Consider the following 23,336-nt stretch of genomic DNA (forward strand, 5'->3'; position numbering starts at 1 on the left):
CTAAGAAAAAACAAAGGTTATGAAACAACCTGGGACGTCAGAGCGAGTGACATAATCTCTAATCTAATGGCACTGCTTCCCAGCTAATCCCACATAATCCACTGTAATTACGGACAATAAAAAGGGAACTCTTTAAACACGGATTTTAACTTTGATCACAAAATTCAGAGCTCATTTCGATTATTAATGAAAATCTATTCACAACTCAAATTTGAACGCTTTGAAGTGCGCTGGGTGTGCATTCATTTCCATGGCAATATGGAATATTGTAAAGATTACACATTATTGTACAATAGAACTAAATAAAGGCAGATTTAGCTTTAATCCCCAGTTTGATGAGAATGAAGTACCACAGAGTTGCTTTATTTCATTTCATTTGAAACTTCTCTCAGGGCTGAAATATACTGTAACTACTGTTATTAATATATCTAGTATTATTACTAGAGTTAATATCCGTGCAGGATACTGGAACTTGACGTGTTCCCATCAAATTTCAGTGGGGTCACCCGTGGTCAAAGAGGGTGGCCATTTTGATTTCACTACACCTTTCCTCATCTGGTTTTCAATCTGCAGGTGTTGTTAGAATGATACACTGTTTGTGTTCAGTAACAGCTTTATTAAGTGATTTTTGCATACTGGGGGTCAGACAGGGCAGCGTTCCAGACACATTGACATGTGTATTAGTCTGTTAGCATACAGATGAGGTTGTCTGGTGCTGTCGGTTCTGTGCTCTTCTCTAATGAGGTTGAGAGGAGGTCTGCTCTGGGCAGGGGAGTTCCACACCGCGTTGACCTTTACACCCCACACAAAAACCCATCACAAGGGTCTGTGTCTGACGGCAAACAACCATCCCACCATCCACCCAGCGGACGCCATACATCAATCACCCTGCAAGTGACGAGACTCTATCAGAGAGGGAGGTCACTATGTGTGTCAGAGACTAGCCTGGTGCCACATCTGTTTGTGCTGTGTAGCCTACTATGGTGGTTGTTATGCCTGCTATGCCTGCAACACCTGGCATATCAACAACCATAGGAGTTGGCTATAGAGCACAAACAGATCTGGGACCAGGGCTAGGCAGAGACAGAGAGAGCGTTTGCAGCAGTCCTCTCTCTACAGTCACTGATAACCCAAAGAGATTGCATCACTGTTGTCACGATGATCATGTCACCTCCCTCTCTGCTCCACTGTCTGAGCAGCAGTCAACTGCATCATTCAGAGCTGCCTCACAGCAATGAAACATCATCCTCGGATGTCCATAACTACAAATGGAATGCCACTTACCTGACACCTATAGGGCCTACTACCGTTTCTGTAAACCATTGCATATGTATATTTTACTCCCCCTCAATGGCATTGCATTAGAAATATAACAGCCTCCAATTCCTCTTGGCTAATGGACAGGTTTTTGTGTCACCTTGAATGGAGAAATGTATTTTGCATCTTTATGGGCCGCGTTGAAGACTCGTAAAATATACGATTCCGGCGATCGCTAGACTCAACAGTGCCATTATCCATAGTTTTGTGTTTCAAGTATGGTTATGGATAAAAACGCTGCCAAACACTCAATAACGCATTACCTTCTCTGGGCACCATGGACACCAACAAACAATTATCTCGCTTCGTTTCCCCCGTCTCTCCGCATCGGCTCATACATCATTGTTTCTCAAAATGTAAACCCTAGCATTAATTTGAGCCGCTGCAGGGCTGGCTCCCGCTTCCCCCCCTTGTCCCCCAGATCAATGGTTGATTGCACTGCTACTATTTTACACAACAACCCGCCTCTCCTATCTCTTCTCCTCTCAGGGCCAGTCCACTCCTCCAGTCCCAGCCCCAGTCCCAGTCTCAGCCCCAGCCCCAGCCCCAGTCCCAGCCCCAGTCCCAGTCCCAGTCGATACAGATGGCAGTCAGATTATGGCCGTCATTTATCATGTTACAGAGGGTAAAATAGGAGACTATCTTTGATAACAACCCTATTAGAATGATGAAAGGGGACTTTGTTGTTTTATGAACGGAGCCGGAGCCCGGAGCCGTCACATGCTGGATGGTCGATGGTCTGTTATGAGCAAGAGAATGAGGGACTACAAACCAGGATTTAAGACTATAGCCCCAATACTATTTTCTTGTCATTTTCCTCAAATACAATTATTACGAAGCCTTCTAACTTCCTCGGAAACTCAATTTATGTCCCTCTGAAAGGCACTGGGCGATAAAAAATAGACCTTATTAGTTTCTCTCCACTCTCTGCCATCTTCTCTTTAATGGACTGGTTCCTCGCTACTTTTATGGACACATTAAAACATGTCAATGACTAAAAATCATTAGGTCTTAGAGTTGACATTTACTGGCAGCAGTTCTGCAAGTCATTCAGAGACACATCCCCGGTCCCCCTCGGTAGAAATGTCAGATGAATAAGGTACAAAACTAGGGACATCATCCACACGGTTGTTAAATGACACAACGAAGCGATGCATTCCCCTGTCCGTAGCTTGGCAACGGGACCATGTCTGTCCAGCGTCCACCCACAGAGGAGGAGTAAGGGGACGGGCTGGTTGCCGTGAGTGACGGCATCCCGTTTCATTCATCAGCTCCACTTTGGCTCCTTGCATGATAAAGAGGATGTAGGCTACTGTACACTGATGACTGAAACTCTAAATGGACTTGAGCTATGAGTAACTGTCGGTTATACCTGGGCACCACAGTGACGCACCTGTTATGTCACCTGCATGCCTAATCCTCGTTATCTATAGGTTAAAACTCCCTGATGACTCACTAGTGTGTTCCTACGCTAACACACTAGTATGACGGGTCAGTGCTTAAAGACTGGGCTGATGCACTTTGGGAGGCTAATTTACTGAATGTTACTTTCTCTGCCATCTCCCCTCAGTAGGAGGCCAGCGCACCAACTGAAACCACTAAGAAATTACTAATAAAAAGTATTAGAACCCCACAATGGCTACGAGCCTGAAGCATTTGACATGGGACAAAGGGTTGCTGGGACCAATGTGAGGTGTGTGAGTTGTAATGTGATGAGGGATACAGGAGGGCGGCTGTGAGGCTGTGACCGACTGCTAAGATTAAAGGATTATTTGCATTCTCGGTCCCATGGAAACTGTCAAATTATAAACGCTAACATCGCTTCCTGCAAGCAGAGGTTTTATTAATTAAATCCCCCCCATGATCAGGATGGAAAAACAACATATACAGAGGCCTCACATCATCTCTTACTCTCAATGTAATCACATATAACAGTGATGTCTCAGAGGAAGGTACATGTATTGTTACTGTACGGCACCATCTACTATCCACTGTCTCCAAGGACCCCATCCTGTCATGAATCAACCCCACACAAGTCACGCTATTTCCAGCCAGCGGCAGCGGATGTGTCCCTGAACTCCAGCTCTGAGACGGATGCATGTGGCTGGTAGAGGTCAATGGAGGATTATATAGCGCCTTATAACCATTCCCATCTTGTATATGCCCCGCTAGCACACAGTTAATGAGGGCAGGATCCTTTCTCCCAGGGCAGCTCTTAATATCCCCTATCATTTGGACAGAGGCCCTGTTGTGCCATGATGGAGCATCACAACCACCCATCTTGGCTCTAAAAAGACTCCCAGTTTCCTCTAGCTACTACCTCCTTATCTGCCTGTGGTGTGAAGCTGGTCCTCTTCTCTTCACTGTGCGGCCCAGAGCTTAGAGCCTATCCCAGCAAACCACAGTGGATTAGGCCCCTCACCATTGACAATTACCATTTCTCCATTGTAGGCCATGTGACCTACTTGGAGACGGTCAATCTGTGACATTGGTTTGGCACCAACCTTTTAGATCAGCCCTAATAGAATGGATGCTACCCTAAACACCGTAGTCTGGAGATGTCTACGTGATGTGATGTAGTGCCTGCGTCTGTGATCTGAATCACATGGTAACGTTTCTTATCGCTCCAGAGTGGGTGTTTCCATAATTGTCCCCAGTCACCATTTCAGGACATTGATGAAAGAAAAAAAATCCATAACATGAAACACAATTTCAGTGAAGGTGATTGAGAAAACCTTCCTTACACCAGGAGCGCTTTCCTCGCTCGCACCATCACGAAGCCAGAGAAAAAACTAAGAACGATTTGACAACCTTGTAATCACTCTCTCCCTCAGCTAGAGTTTAAAGGAAAGCTTGGGAATAAAAAATGAAAAGAAGAATGATATTGAGGAGGGGAGAGTGGGTGTTGTATTAACCCGTCAGGTGTGGGTTATTGAATTGATGTTGCTCCTTTAAACTCTATTTGCAGCGGTGGAGGTGGAGGTATGCAGGGCTGCACACCCAATAACAGCTGGGCTCCCAGTGAATCCTGGAGATCTGGAATGTGAGGCCTGGCGACCTTCCAGAGCCCAAAGGAGGATGGAGTCTGAGTCCCAGGCTTCTCACCATTCTCTCCAAATAAGATTGACCTCACCTCTCATTCGTCCCCATGCAAGCCGTGGGCAAGACGTGTGTGTGTGTGTGTGTGTATTCCAGTGGTCAACACAGATTTGGCCTCTGAGTAAGAATCCATAAATAAAATGGCTTCTGGGGAAACTTTCTAAACTGAATATTTTTTCCTTGTTTTTTTCCATTGGTTTCATGTCTGTCTGAGATTGTTGTCAAGAGTTCCTCCACCAATAAAGAGAAGGGAGAAAATAATCAATATGACCGAAAAGGTAACTGGTACTTGGTAAGCAGCCAGCCTGGCCAGTCTGGTGATATTGTGCATTTCATCCAATTTATACGGAGGCCTCAACTCATATGTGAAAAGCAGAAATGAAATTCTCCTCTGATTAAATGGATGTGCTTGAGGTTTATTTCCTTTGACGCTGGTGGTCCTCTACTACTCAGAACGTGAAGGGAATGGAAATGATTGGTCGACACGTCACACAACAATTTCTTTCTGAATAGGAAATATTGATAAGGCATGACATACAGACCAAGCACCATGGCCTTCTTCCATCTCAGGGCTGTAACAATTACAGTTGTGTTTCAACTTGAGGATATTCATCTGCTAATGTCTTCCACTATTTACCCAAGGACTACTCTACAGGCCTGTTCCGTTGGTAGTTATTCACTGTGATCATTTGAGGAGCTCTCTCCCTCCCTCTCTCCCTCCCTCCATCTCCATCTCTCTCGCTCTTCCTTCCCTTCTACACTTTGCTCTCTTCAGTCCATAAGCACCCTAATAACTAATGGTCCCTCTTCTCACTAGTTACCGTCCACCATTACTGCGTAGCACAGCAGATTAATAGCCTATTGAATCGGTTTACGCGAGGCTGCAATAAATGTGACACCGTTATACTATATTGATAACAACATTTAATATGCTCTCAGAGCCATCGGCATCAATACCTTCTGTCTCTCCAGAGGACAAGCTACAGGAAGGAGATCCACAGCAGAATGGCATTGAGACATCGAACCAAGAGGAGGTGGGCATTTTGGGACAAACACTGGGCCCCAGCACCCTGTTCTCTCCCAGGACACTTGGGAGCAGTGCCAGTGTTGTAGCACCCAAGTCCAGGTTAGGGACTTGACTACAACGCTGGGCAGTGCTCAGCACACTGTCATACTGTGCTGTCAGCTTAAGAGGAAGAGGACATTTTGGGACAGGCACGGGGAACCAGGAACCTCTCCTCTCCCCAGGATCCTTGGCGGAAGTGCACTGCACACTCACACTTTGTACCGTGGAGAAACACTCTTTTCACCACTTTGATCAGGAAATGACTTTTTCGCTGCAGGTTAGAAGAACTTACGCAGCAGGTTAGGGTAATTAATGTAGCAGGTTAGGAGACAGAAATCCAGTCTTAACCTGCTACGAAAATCCCTTTGTATCCAAGGGGTATGAAAAGAGTCTGTCCTATGTACTATCAGCTCTGTAACACCCTGATAGAGGTGTGAGACTGGTGGAGGGGTCCTGATACTCTCCAGAAGGAATCTGTCACTGAGACGAGTCCCAGGGAGGATAGTAAGAGGGAACACTGCATGTCAAACTGCCAAAGCTCATTAGAACCTAGAGGGATTGACAGCTATTCTCAGACCCAATGAGGCTCCTAGTTGCCTGGCTGCCTGGGAAAACATTGAACGGTATGAGAGAAATAATGAATCCCTAAGCCTGCGTCCGTCGCACCGCCTCCCTGCCACTCTCCATCTGAGAGAGAGAGCGAGAGAGAGAGAGAGAGAGAGAGTCAGGAGACAATATTTAGTTGAGGCTGTTGAAATTGCTTGCTAATAAAATGACAGTAACCCTTGGTGTCTCACATATTTGAAGCAAATTGGATTAACTTTAGGACAATTTTTCATCTTGATTTAAAAGTAGATGTGATAACAGCATATTTCATTGGATGACCATGTCTGTATACTTATACACTATTAAGTAATACTACCATGTCTTCACCAGCAGTAAGTAACAGTCTACAATGTAGTTTTTCAATGTTTCACAGTAACAACTGTTTCTCTTTGCAATGTCTGGACACTTACTGACATCTAGTGGTAAAGTACAGTTCTCACAACACGGGTACTAGTGGCTACTTAACTAGTTTAATTAGATGTTTTATTGTTGTTGTAGTATGTCAGCAGTCTGTACATTTCCTAATAGATATTACAAAGGTGACAGCTGCATAGTCACTGTATATACAGATACCAGTTGGTTTGACAAGACTTGTCTGACTGTTAGATCGTCATAATGTGGGTTGGTAGCACAAGAGGTTGGTGACACCTTAATTGGGGAGGAAGGGCTCGTGGTAATGACTGGAGCGGAATAGGTGGAATGGTTTCAAATACATGGTTTAATGCCATTACATCCGCTCCCTTCCAGCTATTATTAAGAGCCGTCCTCCCCTCAGCAGCCTCCACTGGTTGGTAATATTGTGCATATACCCCTGAGTTAGAGCCTTAGTTTCTGTCTGGAGCAAGCAGAGTGAAATGTGACTAAGTTTTGGTTTTGTTGCCTAGCAACTCTCCATAATGGTAACGACATAGAAACTGCTGGTCATTGTGGGTGGAGGCCATTTCAACACTATCAACCTGCACTTTGATCCAGCAAGCCACCACAACTTACATTGCCAAGTTGATTGATTCTAACATCGAATCAAGAGGAGAGCATTTTGGGACAGACACTGGGCCCCAGCACCCTGTTCTCTCACAGGACACTTGGGAGCAGTGCCAGAATTGTAGTACCCGAGTCCAGGTTAGAGACTTGACTACAACGCTGGGCAGGGATCAGCACACTGTCATACTGTGCTGTCAGCTTAAGAGGAAGAGGACATTTAGGGACAGGCACAGGGAACCAGCAACCTCTCCTCTCCCCAGGACCCTTGGGAAGTGCACTGCACACTCACACTCTGTACTGTGGAGAAACACTCTTTTCACCACCTCGATCAGGAAGTGAATTCTTCGCTGCAGGTTAGGGGAACTTACACAACAGGTTGGGAGATTTCATGTAGCAGGTTAGGAGACTGAGGTTTAAGGTTAGAAAAAGGGTTAAGGTTAGCAAAAAGGCTCTCCTAACCTGCTACGAAAATCACTTCGTTTCGAAGTTGCGTGAAAAGAGTCTGTCCCCTGTACTATCAACTTGGAGCCCCAATGAGTCTCCAAGTGTTACGATGAGCGAAGGGGGGGAACACAAGAGCAGACTCAGAAGAGGAAGCCGGGATGAATTGAACACAGAGAAATGGGGAGTGCAGAACCGTGGTAGCTCAGATGAGTTGCAAAAACCAGGAGTATAGAGTGAGGTTGGAATTGGCTGAGTAGAACAGGGGAACAGGTCCTGAGGGGAATCCAAGGTAATGGTGAGGAGTGATCTCCAGCGCAAGGTGGTTGGTGGTGAGATGTGGGACAGGAGCCAGAGAGAGCGGTAACTGAGGTGGCAGGAGTGAGTATATGTAGAGGTCTTGATTTATGGGACGAGTTGCAGCTGGGAGGGATCTGCTCCGACTCCAGCACACCTGTCTCCAACCACACACACACACACACAGAGAGACAGAGAGAGAAAGAGAGAGAGAGAGAGAGAGAAAGAGAGAGAGAGGACAATATTTAGTTGAGGCTGTTGAAATTGCTTGCTAATAAAATGATAGTAACCCTTAGTGTCTGACATATTTGAAGCAAATTGGATTTACTTTAGGACAATTTTCCATCTAGATTTAAAAGTATGTAACACATAATAACAGCATATCTCATTGGGTGACCTGTTTGTATACTTATACACGGCTAAATAATACTACCATGTCTTCACCAGCAGTAAGTAACAGTCTACAATGTACGTAGTTTGGAATGTGTCTCAAAGTAACAACTGTTTCTCTTTGCAATGTCTGTACACTTACTGACATCTAGTGGTAAAGTACAGTTCTCACAACACGGGTACAGCAGGTACTTCACTAGTTTAATTAGAAGTTTTATTATTGTTGTTTTATGTCACTCTAGTCTGTACAATATATTTCCTAATAGATATTACAAAGGTGACAGCTGCATATTCACTGTATATACGGTTACCAGTTGGTTTGACAAGACAATACTTATTGTCTGACTGTTAGATTGTCATGATGTGGGTTGGTAGCACAGGAGGTTGGTGGCAACTTAATTGGGGAGGAAGGGCTCATGGTAATGACTGGAGCGGAATGGTATCAAATACATCAAACACATGGTCTGATGCCATTACATCCGCTCCATTCCAGCTATTATTAAGAGTCGTTCCTCCTCTCAGTAGCCTCCACTGGTTGGTAATATTGTGCATATACCCCTGAGTCAGAGCCTTAGTTTCTGTCTGGAGCAAGCAGAGTGAAATGTGACTAAGTTTTGGTTTTGTTGCCTAGCAACTCTCCATAATGAGAATGACATATAGAAACTGCTGGTCATTGTGGGTGGAGTCCATTTCAACACTATCAACCTGCACTTTGATCCACCAAGCCACCACAACTTACATTGCCAAGTTGATCGATTCTAACATCGAACCAGGAGGGCATTTTGGGGCAGACACTGGGCCCCAGCACCCTGTTCTCTCACAGGACACTTGGGGTCCGTGCCAGTGTTGTAGTACCCAAGTCCAGGTTAGGGACTTGACTACAACGCTGGGCAGTGATCAGCACACTGTCATACTGTGCTGCTTAAGAGCTTAAGAGGAAGAGGACATTTTGGACTAGGCACTGGGAACCAGCACCCTCTCCTCTCCCCAGGACCCTTGGGAAGTGCACTGCACACTCACACTCTGTACAGTGGAGAAACACTCTTTTCACCACTTCGATCAGGAAGTGACTTTTTCTCTGCAGGTTAGGAGAACTTACACAGCAGATTTGGAGAACTAACGTAGCAGGTTTGGAGACTGAGTTAAGGTTAGGAAAAGGGTTAAGGTTAGGGTTAGCAAAAATGCTCTCCTAACCTGCTACAAAAATTACTTCGTATCGAAGTTGCATGAAAAGAGTCTGTCCCCTGTACTATCAACTTGGATCCCCGATAAGGCCCCAAGTTGCCTGGCTAACTGGAAGAATGGTGGACAGTATGAGGGAAATAATCACTAAGCTTGCGTCCATCGCGCCGCCTGCCTGCCACTCTCCATCTTAGAGAGAGAGAGAGAGAGAGAGAGAGACAGACAGACGGGAGACAATATTTAGTTGAGGCTGTTGGAATTGCTTGCTAATAAAATGACAGTAACCCTTGGTGTCTGACATATTTTAAACAAATTGGATTTACTTTAAGACAATTTCTCATCTAGATGTACATGTAATAACAGCATATCTCATTGGATGACCATGTCTGTATACTTATACTGTCACGACTTCCGCAGAACTTGGTCCCCCTCCTTGTTCGGGCGGAGTTCGGCGGTCGACGTCACCGGCCTTCTAGCCATCACCGATCCACTTTTAATTTTCCATTTGTTTGGTCTTTGTTTTCTACACACCTGGCTTCAATTCTCCCCATTACATGTTCATTATTTAACCCTCTGGTTTCCCCCATGTTTGTGTGTGTGTTTGTTTTATTGTAAGGCTGTATTATGACGGCTGGTATTATTGTTGCCGGGTTTTGTTGTTACGCCAGTTTATTTTGTGGTATCGGTATTTTTCCAGCACCATAGTATTGTGTTTTGTACTGGTGTTTTCCTGAATTAAATACCTTGTCCACACATCTCAGCTCTCCTGCGCCTGACTCCTTTCACCAGTTACCCACAGCCTTGACATATACACTATTAAGTAATACTACCATGTCTTCACCAGGAGTAAGTAACAGTCTACAATGTAGTTTTGCTCATTGCAATGTCTGGATACTTACTGATATCTGGGCTCTGGCTGGGCCACTCAAGGACATTGAGACACTCTTCCGTTGTCTTGGCTGTGTGCTTAGGGTTGTTGTCCTGTTAGAGGGTGAACCGTCGCCCAGTCTGAGGTCCGGAGCGCTCTGGAGCAGGTTTTCATCAAGTATCTGTCTGTACTATGCTCTGTTCATCTTTCCCTCGAACCGGACTAATCTCCCAGTCCCTGCCGCTGAAAAACATCCCCACAGCATGATGCTGCCACCAACAATCTTCACCAAAGGGATGGTGCCAGGTTTCCTCCAGATGCGACGCTTGGCATTCAGGTCAAAGAGTTTAATTTTGGTTTCATCAGACCAGAGAATCTTGTTTCTCATAGTCAGAGTCCTTTTGGTGCCCTTTGGGAAACTCCAAGCTGGCTGTCATGTGTCTTTTACTGAAGAGTGGCGTCCGTCTGGCCACTCTACCATAAAGGCCTGATTGGTAGAGTGCTGCAGAAATGGTTGTCCTTCTGTAAGGTTCGCCCATGGCCACAGATGAACTCTGGATCTCCTTTAGAGTGACCATTGGGTTCTTGATCACCTCCCTGACCAAGGCCCTTCTCCCCTGATTGCTCAGTTTGGCCCGGGTTGCCAGCTCTAGGAAGAGTCTTGGTGGTTCCAAACTTCTTCCATTTAAGAATGATGGAGGACACTGTGTTCTTGGGCACCTTCAATGCTGCCGAAATGTGTTGGTATCCTTCCCCAGATCTGTGCCTCGACACAATCCTGTCTCGGAGCTCTACGGACAATTCCTTCGACCTCATGGCTTGGTTTTTGCTCTGCCATGACTTGTCAACTGTGGGACCTTATATAGACAGGTTTGTGCCTTCACAAATCATGTCCAATCAACTGAATTTACCACAGGTGGACTCCAATCAAGTTGTAGAAACATCTCAAGGATGGTCAATGGAAACAGGATGCACCTGGCCTCAATTGCGAGTATCATAGCAAAGGGTCTGAAAACGTATATATATTGTTTTCTTCCAACTTGTTCAAGTGAATTGAACTCCCTTTAAACGTTGTTGATTGACAGATTATACATTTTTTGTCATCTACTGCCATTTCAAGTTCTCACAACTAGATGAGGATATCATTCTACACAGAGTATATATAGTACACAGTAGTTTATACAGAATATCTATACAGAGACAGACAACCTGAACACTTGCAAACTTGCAAACTTGAAATGACATCATTTTGATCTGAAACACCAGATTGAAGAATTCACTTCAATACATAATGCGAGAGAGAGAAAGACTGCAATAGCATTTAGTTGAGGAATTGTTTGTTAGTAAGATGACATGTACCTTGGTGTGTTGAAAGACAGGTTCAAAGTAAATTGGCTATTTTCCGACTAGATTTGAAAGTACACTACATATAATAACAGCATATCTCATTGGGTGACCATGTCTGTATACTTATAAACTATTAAGCAATACTGCCAAGTCTTCACCAGCAGTCTACAATGTCGTTTTGCAATGCTTTTCACAGTAATAACCGTTACTCTTTGCAATGGCTGGATACCTACTAACATCTAGTGGTAAAGTCCTTGTTTGATTTAACATAGTTTTTATTGTTGTTTTATATCCCTCTAGTGTGTGTTATATCACTCATTATTTCTGGTTGGTACACTACACACACCTGAGTTTCTGCCAGGATGCAGAGGGAAATGTGATAGTTCTGGTTTTGGTTTCATTTCCTGGAATATGAAAATGTAACTGTGGGTGGAGTTTTAGTCTGTATCATGTCTTTATAACCAGTATAACCTGCCCCTTTAGCCACAACTCAGTTAACTTTCTTTATGGATTCTAGCCTTAACCAAGACAGAATAGCACACAGAGTGATAAATAATAATGGAAGCCAGCTTGTCTCTCCTGGAGGAACACCTCTCTTGTCCCGTGTGTTGTGACATATTCAGCAACCCCGTCGTCCTCAAATGCAGCCACAGCTTCTGTGAGGAGTGTCTCCGGAAATACTGGAAGGACTTGGAGATTTTCCTGTGTCCTGTATGCAGGAGAGAGTGTTCTCCTGAGGAACCGAGCCAAAGTTTGGCCTTAAAGAGTCTCTGTGAATCGTTCCAGGGAGGAAGTGAAAAGGAGAAAGGATCTCAGGATATCTGCCAGCTGCATGGAGAGAAACTCAAACTCTTCTGTTTTGATGACAAACAGCTCATCTGTGTTGTCTGTCACATATCAAAGAAACATAAAGGCCATGACTGCTATCCCATTGAGGAGGCTCTGCCTGATTTGAAGGTGAGACAGATTTCAACATGTTTGCCTTTATTTAACTGATAATTGTGTGATTTGATTTGTTAACTTTGCCCTTGTTTAAAGAAAAATGGATCCCTCTGTGACTGAATAAAGACATGACTAGCTGAGTACTGTACAATGAACGCCTGACTCAGTTTTGTTTAATCTACATAAACGTTTAGCAAGGTTGACAAATTTCACTTCTTATGTCATTCTAGAGTGAAATCAAGGCTCCTTTGCAGAACAAATTGGGAAAAATGACCACCGCCAAACTGGAAGAGGAAAACTGTGTGGAACACTTAATGGTAGTTCACAGTAATACATATTTTCTAGTAAAGATGAAGTGCATTCGGAAAGTATTCAGACCCCATGACTTTTTACAAATGATGTTACGTTACAGCCTTATTCTAAAATTAATTCAATAGTTTTTTTCCCTCATCAGTATTCAGACCCTTCACTCAGTACTTTGTTGAAGCACCTTTGGCAGCGATGACAGCCTCAAGTCTTATTGGGTATTACGCTACAAGCTTGGCATGCCTGTATTTGGGGAGTTTCTCCCATTCTTCTCTGCAGATCCTCTCAAGCTCTGTCAGGTTGGATGGGGAGCATCGCTGCACAGGGAACCTAAAACAAAACATGGATTGCTGTCATACTTTGTCCATAGACTGCTTCAGGGTATAGAAACCAATATGTAAATCTGTAATTTGGGTGAACTATCCTTTTAAGTTTCCTTCTTGTCTATGGTAGGTCCAGGGCCAACTTGGAGAGGAGCAGATAAGGGGGGTGTTTAAGAAATTTTACCAGTTCCTAGAAGAAGAAGAGGCTGCCAGGATAGCTGCTCTGAAAAAGGAACAACAGCTGAAATATGAAGTGATGAGAGAAAGAATGGAGAAGTTGACCAAGAATATCTCAATGCTTTCTGAGACTATCGGACTTATCAAAAAGGACATGGAGACTGATGATATCACATTCCTGCAGGTATGTGGGCCAGTATTATTTAATTTATGTCAATTGGTGGTGAATACAATTGTTTCACAACTGTCAATGGACATACCTGTAAGCTATGAGGCAAATAAGCATATTTACAATGATTGACAGGTTTATGGCCTTTTATTTCACAGCCACCTCATACTGTAACAGTGTCATTTGTCCATGTTGTTTTTATAGAACTACGAGGCCATACTTGTCAGGTAAGTCCCATTTTATTGTATCTCTATACTTTTCCATTCCATGGAATGGAATCACTAAAGTTAAATGATTACCCTAGAGCCGAGTGCACACCTCCAGACACTGCTGCAAATGCTGAGATGGGGCCAGGAGCATTCATTGACATGGCCAAGCATGTTGGATGTCTGACGTTCAAAGTCTGGAGCAGTCTGATTAAGATTGTTGACTACAGTAAGTCCAGGGTATTTCACAGTTCAATTCGCCAACATTTGTGAACAGAATATATCTTTCAATAGTTCTGTGAAATGGTTTATCTGTATCTCCTTAGATCCTGTAACCATGGATCCAAACACAGTGTCCACAAAGCTCATCCTCACTGATGACCTCACCACTGTGACGTGCTGTGAGGAAAAGCAGAGTCTTCCAGACAATCCTGAAAGGTTTCATGTAGGAGTGTTGGGGTCTGAGGGCTTCATTAAAGGCAAACATTTCTGGGACGTTGAGGTAGGAGACAGCGATAACTGGTCTCTGGGAGTAGCCAAAGAGTCCATTGTGCGGAAGAAGCTAGTAAAACTGGATCCTGAGAGTGGATTGTGGACCATCAGATATATTAATGGGAAATACAAAGCAGGTGTGAAATCACGCAAAGAGATCAAGGTAGATGAATGCCCACAAGTGATCCGAGTATATCTGGACTGTGACAAGGGGGAGGTCACATTCTCCGACCCCACTATGAGCAATACTCTGTACACCTTCAAACACACATTTACTGAAAAGCTGTTCCCATACTTTAGTATAGGCAGTCTTAAAAGCCCACTGCGCCTTTGTAAGAGACCCCTCACTAAGGTAACTGAGACGTGAGCTGGGGCACGAGGCAAATCTGCTCATTGGGCGCTGCACTGCGGAGTCCCTCTGCTCCAGCCTCTCCAACCTAATGTGTGTTTGTGTATGTGTGTGTGTATATCGGAGGGGTTGTGGGAAAAAGCAGAAGATACTAAAAAGCAGAAAGGACAGGTTAAAAGTAAATGGGATTTACTGTAGGACTATTTTCAGACTAGAGTTGAAATGATGTAACATATAATAGCAGCATATCTCATTGGACGACCATGTCTGTATACTTATAAACTGTTAAGCAATACTACGATATCTTCACCATCAGTAAGTAACAGTCTACAATGTAGTTTTACAATTAGTTTCACAGTAATAACTGTTTCTCTTTTTAATGTCTGGACACTTACTGACATCTAGTGGTAAAGTATTGTTCTCACAACACAGGTACTAATTGGCACATCACTAGTTTGATTAATAACAAAAAGGTCACTAGTCTGTACAGTGTATTTCCTAATAGATATTGGAAAGGTGACAGCTGCATATTTACTTTACTATGTATTATATGATATGTGTAAAAGCTGCTATGACAAGACAAGACTTATTAATACATGGCTGTGTTAGATCACTCGTTATTGTTGGTCGGAACACTACACACATCTGGGTTCCTGCCAGGACACAGAGGGAAATGTGGTAGTTTAGTTTCCTGGAATATGAAAACTTAACTGTGGGTGGAGTTTTGGTCTGTATCATGCCTTTATAACCAGTATAACCTGCCCCCTGCGCCACAACCCAGTCAGCCTGCTTGATGGATTCTAGCCTTAACCAAGACAGAGTAGCACACAGAATGATTCATTAAATTGGCAGCCAGCTTGCCTCTCCTGGAGGAACACCTATCTTGTCCTGTGTGTTGTGACATAAATAAAACACTTACTGACAGTTGTGGCTGCATTTCGTGATGTATTGTCTCTACCTTCTTGCCCTTTGTGTTGTTGTCTGTGCCCAATAATGTTTGTACCATGTTTTGTGCTGTTACCATGTTGTGTTGCTACCATGTTGTATTGTCATGTTGTGTTGCTGCCTTGCTATGTTGTTGTCTTATAGGTCTCTCTTTATGTACTGTTATGTTGTCTCTCTTATTGTGATGTGTGTTTTGTCCTAGATATATATACACTGCTCAAAAAAATAAAGGGAACACTAAAATAACACATCCTAGATCTGAATGAATGAAATATTCTTATTAAATACTTTTTTCTTTACATAGTTGAATGTGCTGACAACAACATCACACAAAAATTATCAATGGAAATCAAATGTATCAACCCATGGAGGTCTGGATTTGGAGTCACACTCAAAATGAAAGTGGAAAACCACACTACAGGCTGATCCAACTTTGATGTAATGTCCTTAAAACAAGTCAAAATGAGGCTCAGTAGTGTGTGTGGCCTCCACGTGCCTGTATGACCTCCCTACAACGCCTGGGCATGCTCCTGATGAGGTGGCGGATGGTCTCCTGAGGGATCTCCTCCCAGACCTGGACTAAAGCATCCGCCAACTCCTGGACAGTCTGTGGTGCAACTGTCCAGGATGGAGCGAGACATGATGTCCCTGATGTGCTCAATTGGATTCAGGTCTGGGGAAAGGGCGGGCCAGTCCATAGCATCAATGCCTTCCCCTTGCAGGAACTGCTGACACACTCCAGCCACATGAGGTCTAGCATTGTCTTGCATTAGGAGGAACCCAGGGCCAACCACACCAGCATATGGTCTCACAAGGGGTCTGAGGATCTCATCTCGGTACCTAATGGCAGTCAGGCTACCTCTGGCGAGCACATGGAGGGCTGTGCGTCCCCCCAAAGAAATGCCACCCCACACCATGACTGACCCACCGCCAAACCGGTCATGCTGGAGGATGTTGCAGGCAGCAGAACGTTCTCCACGGCGTCTCCAGACTGTCACGTCTGTCACATGTGCTCAGTGTGAACCTGCTTTCATCTGTGAAGAGCACAGGGTGCCAGTGGCGAATTTGCCAATCATGGTGTTCTCTGGCAAATGCCAAACGTCCTGCACGGTGTTGGGCTGTAAGCACAACCCCCACCTGTGGACGTCGGGCCCTCATACCACCCTCATGGAGTCTGTTTCTGACCGTTTGAGCAGACACATGCACATTTGTGGCCTAATGGAGGTCATTTTGCAGGGCTCTGGCAGTGCTCCTCCTGCTCCTCCTTGCACAAAGGCGGAGGTAGCGGTCCTGCTGCTGGGTTGTTGCCCTCCTACGGCCTCCTCCACGTTTCCTGGTGTACTGGCCTGTCTCCTGGTAGCGCCTTCATGCTCTGGACACTACGCTGACAGACACAGCAAACCTTCTTGCCACATCTCGCATTGATGTGCCATCCTGGATGAGCTGCACTACCTGAGCCACTTGTGTGGGTTGTAGACTCCGTCTCATGCTACCACTAGAGTGAAAGCAAGCACCACCAGTATTCAAAAGTGGCCAAAACATCAGCCAGGAAGCATAGGAACTGAGAAGTGGTCTGTGGTCCCCACCTGCAGAACCAACCCCGCAGGAGGCCTTTTGCCTTTTGGTAGGCCGTCTTTGTAAATAAGAATGTGTTCTTAACTGACTTGCCTAGTTAAATAAAGTTTAAATAAAAAATAAATATACATCACCCTTGTCGTCCTCAAATGCAGCCATAGCTTTTGTGAGGAGTGTCTATAGAAATACTGGAAGGATATGGACAATCTGCTGTGTCCTGTATGCAGGAACGAGTGTTCTATTGATGAACCTAGCCTAAGTTTGGCCTTAAAGAGTCTCTGAGAATCGTTGCAGAGAGGGAGTGAAAAGGAGAAAGTATCTCAGGACAATTGCCAGCAACATGGAACTCTTCTGTTTTGATGACAAGCCGTTCATCTGTGTTGTCTGTCACACATCAAAGAAACGTAAAGGCCATGACGGCTGTCCCACTGAGGAGGCTCTGCCTGATTTGAAGGTCAGTTTGTGAAAGTATCTGTTCCCTTTGCTTTTATTTTAACTGATCATTTAAATCACATTATGTGACTGAGTAGAGAGTGACTGGCTGGATTAAAAGACTGGTCTGTGTAACATACATTTACCATGTTTACAAGAATCACTTTTCATGTATTTTTAGAGAGAAATCCAGCGTGTGAGTTCCACTTTGAAGAAGGAATTAAAAAAACATGAACACAGCCAAGATGTACCATCCAACCTGGGAGGAGCATATACGGGTATCTGTCATTTAAAAAAAAAAGTTTTGAAATGTAGAAACATTTGAGCAGTGGTCAAGTTTGGTCAAGTCCATTATGGTCAAGTCCAGTGTGGAGAGGAGCAGATAAGGGGGGAGTTTAAGAAACTCCACCAGTTCCCAGAACAGGAAGAGACAGCCAGGACAGCTGCCCTGAGAAAGGAAGTGCAACAGAAATGTCAAGTGATGCGAGAAAGAGCTGAGCCATTGACCAAGCAGATTTCAACCCTAATAGAGACTATTCAAATGATCAAGGAAATGGAAGTTGACAATATCACATTCCTTCAGGTAACGGTAAAGACTTTTTAAATAACAAAGATGTAAATTCTCAACATGAGCTCATGAACTCACTGCAAAAACGAATGTTTGTCTAAAGGACGCAAGTGTCACACTGCTAGTCTACAGTCAAATGTCGTATAACGCCTTGAAATTCTCAACCAGGTCGGAATTTGCTGGTGAATGAGTTCACAACTGTAAATGTGTTATTTCTCTGTGAGTTTTTTCTCAATTATCTCAGTGTCATCTGATATAACATAGTGAAATATGTCCTTCTTTTGTACAATTACAAGGCCATACTTAATAGGTATGTCGTAAATTAAGTCCCCTTTCATCCCTACTAAATACATGTTACACTCCATTTACAACAGCACTGATGTTTTCTTATTCCCATAGAGCCGAATCCACAGCAACAGACACTGCAGATGCTGAGATAGTGTCCGGAGCATTCATTGACATAGCCAAGCATGTGGGATCTCTGAAATCCAAGGTCTGGAAGAAGATGCTTCGGATCGTTTACTATAGAAAGTCCAAGTTTTTCACAAATGTTGTTTTTTAATATCTTACTGTAGCAAATAAGGCCACAATACTTTGGAAATAAATGTATTTTTTCAATAGTTATTTGAAATAGTTTTATCTCCCATTACACCCACACTTCAGTATTAAAGTACAATATAAAAGTAAAATAAACTTTCCCCTTAAAGCTTCAGTGACCATTGATCCAAACAGCGTCTGCAAGGCTCATACTGACTCATGACCTGACCACTGTGACATACAGTGAGGAGAGGCAGAACATTCCAGAAAATCCTGAGAGGCTTAAAATGGGAGTGTTGGGTTCTGAAGGGCAAAGGCAGACATTGTTGGGATGTAGAGGTAGGATAAAGTGATAATTGGACCCTGGGAGTAGGCAAAGAGTCCATTGTGCGCAACAAGTCACTCAAAATGTAGATTGTGGAGCATCAGATATATTAGTGGGAAATATAGAGTATGTGTAAACCCAGACATCCAGATCAAGTTGGATGAGAGCCCAAAAGTGATCAGAGCACGTCTGGACTGTGACAAGGGGGAGCTGACATTCTGCGATCCCACTAAGAGCACTACTCTGTACACCTTCAATGATACATTCACTGAAAAAGTGTTCCCATACTTTTACAGTACCAATCAATTGGTCCCACTGCGCCTTTTGTCAGTTAGCCCCAACTTTGGGCAGAATATAAACATGAGTGGAGACAGGTTGCTAAGTTTATAATATGTGGGGACAAATATCTACTAACATGTTATTTAGTTGAAGTATCAATTGTAGGGACCCCATTGTGTAAACTTTAGTTGAATCCAGCTCCATGTAAATAAATAGCTGTAAGACTTGCCTCAACACAAAGCATACTATAGTAGTGTAATCTAATTGATGCCAATGGCATGTGGTATGGTAACAACTGTCTATCTCATAATGCTTGTACAAGTGTTTACAACAGTTGTTACAGTATGTAAAATAAGTAAAGTACAGTCAGCTATCTAAATAAATATTAAAAGTTTCTATTGCATTTCATGTTGTGCTTTTCTATCTAACTGAATGTACCTTCTTAATTATATAAGTGGGTTTAGCTCATTTAATTCATTAACACGTTATAAAATAAAGTTTAAATTTGCTACCATTGCAAATATTCACCACTAGATGGGAATCTCCAACAACCGGTATACAGTAGAGACCACTGTTGCTCAATGCCACACTGTAAAATGGGCCTATAGTTAGAATGGGCCTACAACAAAAATGTAAATATCAATGGAGTAAATATATCCCACGGCTATGACATTAACATTCAAATAGTAGTTGATTTATATTATGTATTTGTAGTGCTCATGGCTTGACAACTCATTAGTGAAACATTACTTTTAATATGAATAAATAATTTATTTACAAAGACAACAATGACAACAAACACAAACAATGGAGTAACAGTCTAGTACCACCAAATAATGAAACCAAAGTGAGCACGAAGTGGAACTGGTGGTAAAGTGTTAAAGAATGGTCTGCCTGGCTCCACCCCGATAAGGATGTGTCACACCATAACAGGAAGAAGGAAGTCAAAACAACTCTTGGCGTCGCAGATAAAACAAGGAGCTAGTTACGTGTATTGGTTGCTTTCTCCTGTAGACGTGCCTTGGATATCAGGCGAGTGTCAATGTAACTTGTTCTATTAAAGCACTCCCAAACTAAACATCGACTTGTCCTAGGCAGTAAGTATGGCCATTTTGAAGTTCAGGCAGTATGTTGTTGAGCCCAAATATTTAGTTGGGTAAAGTTAAAGTAAATACTGTACCTTACAGAGGCCATTAGCTAACTATAACACAAACAAGGGCTCACTCTGTGTTTGTCTAATGCCTGCAGCTCTGTGCGTCCCTTTGCCCTACATTCCCTTCCAGAGGAAGAATCACTTTCGTGTGAAGAAGGCATGGCCGCTCGATTCTCTCTCCCAGAGGAGGACCTCTGTTGCCCTGTGTGCTGTGACATCTTCAGGGACCCTGTGGTCCTCAAGTGCAGCCACAGTTTCTGTGCAGCCTGCCTACAGCAGTACTGGTCTGGGAAGGGCTCGGCCCGAGACTGCCCTCTCTGTAGAAGGGAGTTTGTGGACGAGCCGGTGGCCAGCCTCACCCTGAAGAACCTGTGTGACTCCTACATCCAGGAGAGTGGAGCGCTTGGGTCTACAGGAGAGCTGTGTGAACCGGGTGAGCTGTGCTCCCTGCACGGGGAAAGGCTGAAGCTGTTCTGTCTGCAGGACAAGGAGCCCATCTGTGTGGTCTGTCACACCTCCAGGAAGCATAAAAACCATGAGTGCTGCCCGGTGGGAGAGGCTATAGGCGACATGAAGGTAATCTGTTGTTGTGAAAGGCAACCCTATAAATATAAATTGAGTTCTCTAGCTAGCATTTTATGAGTTCAGAGGTGAACATGAAGGTAAAGGGGAAATGCTGTGAGTTTGATCTAATCTGTTTTATGCCTTCTGCAACTGTTTGCCTTTGAAGAACTGATATGTTTTGTTTACTCTATTCTTAGTCCAATTGTCTTTTTAATGTTCTTTGTAGGAGGATATGAAGTCTGTGCTTACTTGTTTGCAAGAGAAGACGGAGGCTTTTGACAAAATGAAGCAAAACTATGAAAATACAGTGACACACATTCAGGTAGTGTTGGTGGTTGGCCATAGTATGAAATAAATCAAACTCTCTCATATGTTAACACACAAACCTAACATAGGTCTCATTTCAGGTCCAGGCCCGGTTTGTGGCAAAGAGGATTCATGAGGAGTTTGAGACACTCCACCATTTCCTCCAAGCTGAAGAGGCTGCTAGGCTTGCAGCTCTGAAAGAGGAGGAGGAGAGTAAGAGTGAGATGTTGAGGCAGAGTATGAGGGAGATGGACAGAACCCTGGCCTCTCTCTCTGACACAATCAGAGCCGTGGAGGAGGAGATGGCTTTGGAGGATACTTTTTTTCTCAAGAAATGCAAGCAGACAATGAAAAGGTGAGTCCATTACAACCCCTGGTGGTTTCGCTGTCTACAGACAGTGATGAGTACTAACTACTAACTCCTTCTTGTTCTTGCTGTATAGTGCTCAGTGCAGCACACTGCAGGACCCAGATATGGTCTCTGGAGCACTCATCGATGTGGCTAAGTACCTGGGCTCACTTCAATACAAAGTGTGGGAGAAGATGCAAGGGATTGTTAAATACAGTGAGTACTAACTGCAGAGTGTGTTGAACATCACTCGGTGTCAAGACTAGTCTATTTCGTTACATGATAGACTGAAACCGTAACTTTTTAAGCACTTAAAGTGCTTCTTAATGTGTATTGACACAGCAATTACAGTGGTGAGAACCATTACATCATGGTAACTGGATATACTTTTTCCTCAGCGCCAGTGACTCTGGACCCCAACACGGCTGCCCCCTGGCTCCTGCTGTCTGAAGACCTCACCAGTGTGAGGGACAGCGACGACAAACAGAAGCTTCCAGACAACCCCGAGAGGTTTGACCCTGACACAGGCGTACTGGGCTCTGAGGGCTTCAGCTCAGGAAAGCATGTCTGGGATGTGGAGGTTGGAGAGAACAGCGCCTGGGTCCTCGGCGTAGCCAAAGAGTCCATCCAGAGGAAAGACAAGGTCTCCTCCGTGCTGAAGAATGGATACCTGTCCGTGTACTTTTACCACAAGATGTACTTTGCAGGGACCTCACCCCTGACACGACTCAATCTGAAGAAGAGCCCTCGGAGGATCAGAGTGCAGCTAGACTGGGAGAAGGGGAGAGTGTGCTTCTCTGACCCAGCTGACAACACGCAGATCTACACTTTCAAACACACCTTTTCTGAGAAGGTCTTCCCCTATTTCTGGGTTGGCTGCAAGCAGTGTCCTCTGAGGATTGAGCCATTAGAGGTCTCAGTGAAAGCATTAGATCACACCTGAGAATGTGTTGGCACATGGAATTTTCTGTCTCTAGTGTCTTTCTTGATGTTGATTTTATGTCATGAGAAACATCTAATGGATAAATAATATTTAAATATTTGCCACTAGTTGTCTTTAAATTAACACTTACATATGATTTAATGGACACTTGTTGACATTTATTTTATTGTGTAGTATGGAATAAAAGTTTCGTTTTCTGTGTGGAATAAAACTAAATAAAAATGGAACACCAGACTTGCTGTGGTGATATTTTATTAGAAAATACTAAGATAAACTAGTATTTCTGTGCAGTCGTCATCAATTTCAAATAGTTGGGCTAAACCATTCCTGTAATAACACCGTCAAATGGTATCCCCTGAAATCTATAAACTATCCTGTAAGAATATTGTTTGAAGACGACTTCCAGATCTTTTTTAGGCTTAAATGTAAATGTCTTTTAAGTTACTCACCAATCAATACTTTTTTTCGAGTAAAACAAAACGTGGACAGATTCATTAGGCCTGAAACACTGCAAGTTAACAGCTAAAAAGTAAGTTCATGTTCTGTTTTTGCATTATGCGATGCTAGTAATTTAGCTAGTAAGAAACACGACGCAAAGTCTCAAGCATTCGTATTAATTAGTACCTTTATATTAAATGTCTACAGGATATCTCTATACGTGTTTTTAGGATTCCAGCAAATTGGATTTTGGTCAAGTTATAAGTGTTGCTTTTAAAAGTATTAGGCTTTTGTTTTGTCAGACTCAGGATTGGGACATTTTAGTCCTTCGTGTACCATGCTATCTATGCCAACATAAACTGAC

The 23,336-nt window shown here is 43.6% G+C and overlaps 2 protein-coding genes and 1 pseudogene across 4 annotated transcripts; all 3 read left to right on the forward strand.

Moving 5' to 3' along the window:
• Window positions 1-11,745: 11,745 nt before the first annotated feature.
• Window positions 11,746-15,482, forward strand: LOC110490491 (zinc-binding protein A33). The gene is made up of 6 exons (XM_021563900.3): window positions 11,746-12,551; window positions 12,767-12,853; window positions 13,296-13,526; window positions 13,716-13,738; window positions 13,816-13,946; window positions 14,044-15,482. The coding sequence occupies exons 1-6, from the start codon at window positions 12,153-12,155 to the stop codon at window positions 14,574-14,576; spliced, it is 1,404 nt and encodes a 467-aa protein (XP_021419575.3). The 5' UTR covers window positions 11,746-12,152; the 3' UTR covers window positions 14,577-15,482.
• Window positions 15,483-17,213: 1,731 nt separating this feature from the next.
• LOC149978147 (E3 ubiquitin-protein ligase TRIM35-like) lies at window positions 17,214-19,622 on the forward strand (annotated as a pseudogene). Its single transcript, XR_016486428.1, has 5 exons — window positions 17,214-17,561; window positions 17,725-17,788; window positions 17,848-18,093; window positions 18,366-18,388; window positions 18,478-19,622. The product of XR_016486428.1 is annotated as an E3 ubiquitin-protein ligase TRIM35-like (transcript).
• A 167-nt stretch (window positions 19,623-19,789) lies between these two features.
• LOC110490492 (zinc-binding protein A33) lies at window positions 19,790-22,766 on the forward strand. Of its 2 annotated transcripts, none has more exons than XM_021563902.3 (6): window positions 19,790-20,316; window positions 20,503-20,948; window positions 21,163-21,258; window positions 21,344-21,597; window positions 21,686-21,807; window positions 21,990-22,766. In XM_021563902.3, exons 2-6 carry the CDS (start codon window positions 20,532-20,534, stop codon window positions 22,532-22,534), a joined length of 1,434 nt encoding a protein of 477 aa, XP_021419577.1. In that variant the 5' UTR covers window positions 19,790-20,316; window positions 20,503-20,531; the 3' UTR covers window positions 22,535-22,766. The 2 variants fall into 2 exon arrangements, with proteins under 2 accessions (XP_021419577.1, XP_021419578.1); XM_021563903.3 differs by having other exon boundaries at window positions 20,136-20,316; window positions 20,468-20,948.
• The last annotated feature ends 570 nt before the right edge of the window (window positions 22,767-23,336 follow it).

Source organism: Oncorhynchus mykiss, chromosome 15, assembly GCF_057628025.1.
Source record: "Oncorhynchus mykiss isolate SJ-2025 chromosome 15, ASM5762802v1, whole genome shotgun sequence".
NCBI lineage: Eukaryota > Metazoa > Chordata > Actinopteri > Salmoniformes > Salmonidae > Oncorhynchus > Oncorhynchus mykiss.

Bases quoted from the DNA above. Each gene is read 5' to 3' on its own strand.
- LOC110490491 (XM_021563900.3), top strand. From the start codon at position 12,153: ATGGAAGCCAGCTTGTCTCTCCTGGAGGAACACCTCTCTTGTCCCGTG. The intron at 13,527-13,715 runs GTATGTGGGCCA...TTGTTTTTATAG, and splicing joins ATGATATCACATTCCTGCAG to AACTACGAGGCCATACTTGT. The intron at 13,947-14,043 runs GTAAGTCCAGGG...GTATCTCCTTAG, and splicing joins GATTAAGATTGTTGACTACA to ATCCTGTAACCATGGATCCA.
- LOC110490492 (XM_021563902.3), top strand. From the start codon at position 20,532: ATGGCCGCTCGATTCTCTCTCCCAGAGGAGGACCTCTGTTGCCCTGTG. The intron at 21,259-21,343 runs GTAGTGTTGGTG...GTCTCATTTCAG, and splicing joins ATACAGTGACACACATTCAG to GTCCAGGCCCGGTTTGTGGC. The intron at 21,598-21,685 runs GTGAGTCCATTA...CTTGCTGTATAG, and splicing joins TGCAAGCAGACAATGAAAAG to TGCTCAGTGCAGCACACTGC.